Raw genomic sequence first — 3845 nt, 5'->3', positions numbered from 1 at the left:
ATACATAATTTTATAAACTTTTAAATAGACATAGCGATTTTCCCGATTTTTTGAAAAGTCGGGAATCGGGATCGGGATTTTTCAAAAAGTCGGGATCCCGGTCGATTGAATAACACGTTCACTATTTGCCACTTTTTAATAGTTACATACATAATTTTATAAACTTTTTGATCAATTGTATTTTTTCTGGACTCAAAATATAGTCAAATAAGCCTTTTGTGGTTCGATTTTCAGATTTTTTCTAATAACAATAAAGAAATAACCGATTATCTGACAATAACTCTATTTACTGATTATGAAATTATTTACATGAAAAACGCTTAAATAATGTTATTTATTATTAATAAGATATCCTCTATTCTAATAATTTAAAGAAAGTACCAATCTAATAGAAAGAATAGATTTTGAAATTTAAGTATATTTTTATTAAAATCAATTTTATAAGAAAACTTTTTTACTTTTTCAAATTTTGAGTCGAAAATGCTTTCTCAAAATTTTCATCATACTTTTTAGTTTAAAGAAAAATAAATGTATCCAAGCTTACAAAACTAACAATTAAGACTTTAAAATTGGCTTCGTTTTACGACGTTTGAAAAACTTTTTAAAAGAAGAACATTTTAAGAATATAAAAAAAAACACAAAAATTAAAAATAGTATTTGTAGAGCCAAAAATATTTGAAGCATCAATCCAGAAGTAAGCTAAAATTTCTTCCCTTTCGATTCCCGATCCCGACTCATTTTTTGTCGGGAAATCGGGATCGGGAAATAGGCCATTCCCGCCGGGATTTCCCGTCGGGAATTCCCGTACCGCTATGTCTACTTTTAAAGGGACTCTACAAAGGCGCAGATTTTAACAATAAAGGATATCACAATATCTAGCTGATTATTAAACAAGGTACATAGAGTGACTCGGAACGAGCGTGGGTCTCGAATAAATTCCACTGGGTTATTAAAATTTGTTGTTAGACTTAGTGCAAAACGGTTAGAATTGATAGCTAATGGCAAAAAACCGGAAGAGCTTTCAACTGTTCAATTTTTTTTGGCTTCTTTCGAATTTTTCGCTATTTTTTTTAGGTCCGTCGATCTTGTATGAAAATTTTTGAATTATTTATTCGATTTTATAAAAACTCGATATGATGCTCCTTTTTTCATAAAATTTTCTCAGCTTTTCAATTAACTTACTTAAATTTTTTTACTCAACGATTTTAGACTCCATAAGTTACATTTTTTAATATTTTTTCCAAGCGCGCTTCATGTGTCGTTAGCTTCCTCTTGATCGAGGCACTTAATTATAGCGAATTTCGTTCTTTTGTTTGCAAACTAGCAGCAGTCGAAAATCCAGCTCTCACACGACCTGCAGAAGATGGCTAACGTTTGCCGCGCTACAATGGATAATCTGGGACCTCTGAAAAAAAACAATGATTATTTAAAAATTATGAAAAAACTCCTTTTGTTGACGAAACATTATGAAAGCTGAACAAGATGTCTCTCATATTGTCGTTTAAAAAATCTTGAACAATAAAAAAAAATAAAAAAAATAGTTATAAAAATAATAATTAAAATTAAATTAAATCAGTTACAATTAAATTGAATAACTTACTATGAATAAATGTTTTTTAGACTGCCTGTTTTCTGACAATCCCAAAAATTTGTAAGAGATACTTCTAACTTCTTCTAAACTTCAAATGCAAATTGTCTCGGACTCAGACGTGCTAGAAATCTATGTGAAGCCATTTTGGAAACGTATAAGAACCCAGTTTAATAATCAGTTAGAACACATTGATGTTCTGGTTTTCGTGTGTGTCAGTGTAATTAATTTTATTTAAGCTCTAAGTTTTCTCAGTATGATTTCTAAATTCTTGACAAATTGCAAATTTTTCTCATTCAACATTTTTATCCCATAAACATTTTGAAATTAATAAAAATTATTTTTATATTTGTTAGGAACTTTTATTTTGTTCTAGGCATCAAAAATTTCAAAATTTAATTAAAACAAAAGTCTAAATCTCACAATTTTCATTAAAAAACATTTCTCAAGTTTGATGATGGCTACAAAAAAAAAATTAAAACACCCTAAAATTGAATTTTTACACATATTTTTGACCTTTATTAACTATTTTCTTTGACATCAAGTTAAAAAATAATTATTTATTTAAAAAAAATGTTGTTAAATGTATCACTTTTGAATGATTCTTCAGTCCACATTTTCAAAATACAACATTTTCATACATTTTCTCTGTTTTAAATGCATTTTTTGAAGCAACTCCTACACCAGTTGACAAAAATTCAACAAATAAATAATATTTTCCTGCTGAACAAGCAAATTTTTTCCTCCTTCCTCTCCAAATATAACGTTTGAATCAAAGTTTTATTATGTGCCGTTCTCTAATAAATGGAATTAAGCCATATATCATCATCAACATCACAAGTTTCTGCCTGCATTCGCAACTCTTCTAACACACACACAGATCTAATCTAAACACTTTATTATTTTTGTGTCAAATAACTTTAAATAAATTTTGTGCACTGCTTTTCCTCTTCTGCCTACTGGTGACTCCATTTCATTTTATTAAAAATACACATGTATAGTGCTTATTTGGGAGTTTTTGCGACGAGCGTCGAAGTTTGCGTCATATTCACAATTTGTGGTTCGTTAATTCTGATTATTTTTGAAATCCATCCAATGTGCGCGGCAATGCGAGTATTTGTGGCCGGGTATCTAATGTTGCATGAATCGGTTTTTGATGAGATTGCGACGAGGTGTGATGATTTAAGGCCTACAATAGCGTTTCCTGGTGTCTCGATGCATTTTGATGTTGCGATCGATGTGAAATACGTACACAATTGGCGTCCCGTAATTCCTTGAGAAGTATGTAAGGCACAAATTTCGCGTTGTAACGTAATAAGAGGTCTTCTAATGACTCCGAATTTCCACGAAAATCCATTTTTGGCGAGAAATCCCCATCCGAGCATCACTAATTCCTCGTAATCCGATGTGCAATCACTTTCTAGCGCGATGGGATGCACACCTGCAGTGAAAAGTATTGGTGCCCGTGCTTGAAATAACGCCAAATTGCTGTTATCTCGTTGCTCGTGTCCATAAAATTCCGGATGTATAAACACATCATTAATATCGTATCCACCGCCGCCGATAAATAGATTTTCCGTGCCCACAATCGCCATAATATCGGCAGGTAATTGATGATCCGCAACAATCGCCGCAACGCATTCAGCCACGGAGATTATGAAATAGTGTGAAATGAGGCTCCCACTGCAAAAATGGCGATTTGTCTGTTTGAGACGTAGCGACACGAGCCACGGCGGCACGTCATCGTAAAACATTTGATGACCGAATAATGTGGGAATAAAAATTAATTGCAGCACGTGTCCAAAGAGCTTCATGTCCAAAGCAACACTGAAGAAGCGTGAGGTGAAAGAATGCGTTTACAGAATGAAATCGAAAGAAGTCAATGAACGCGCGCGTGTATCGGTATTTTTTGTTGTTCTTGTACTTTTATGACTTTTGTTCAATCAAAAAAAAAACTTGAGACTTGTTAAGAAGAAACTTGAGCAAACCACAATCATCTTTTGAGAAAAAAAATACTTTCTTTTGTCGGCGTCTATGCCCTGGATCAAAATTCTTCATTCTCTCATGGAATGTCTTTGAATATAATTTTCTTCTTTCGAAACAAAAAGAAAGACGAAGAAAACAAAAATGAAAATTCAAGAGACCAAAAAGTTTCAGTAGGAGTCTTTTGTTCGTACAAGTACCTCATTCACTTGTGGAAAAGTACACAAGTTCAATCATATTCAATAAAATAGGTCAAAGCTATCATCATCGTATC

General features: G+C 32.2%; 1 protein-coding gene across 1 annotated transcript; it reads right to left on the bottom strand.

The window, feature by feature from the left end:
* Window positions 1-2592: 2592 nt before the first annotated feature.
* On the bottom strand, window positions 2593-3342 carry LOC134837425 (ovochymase-like). The gene has a single exon (XM_063852800.1). The coding sequence runs from the start codon at window positions 3340-3342 to the stop codon at window positions 2593-2595; it is 750 nt and encodes a 249-aa protein (XP_063708870.1).
* Window positions 3343-3845: the final 503 nt, after the last annotated feature.

The sequence above is a fragment of the Culicoides brevitarsis genome, chromosome 1 (genome assembly GCF_036172545.1).
Source record: "Culicoides brevitarsis isolate CSIRO-B50_1 chromosome 1, AGI_CSIRO_Cbre_v1, whole genome shotgun sequence".
In the NCBI taxonomy this organism is placed as follows: domain Eukaryota; kingdom Metazoa; phylum Arthropoda; class Insecta; order Diptera; family Ceratopogonidae; genus Culicoides; species Culicoides brevitarsis.
This window is presented reverse-complemented; position numbering and strand designations above follow the sequence as displayed.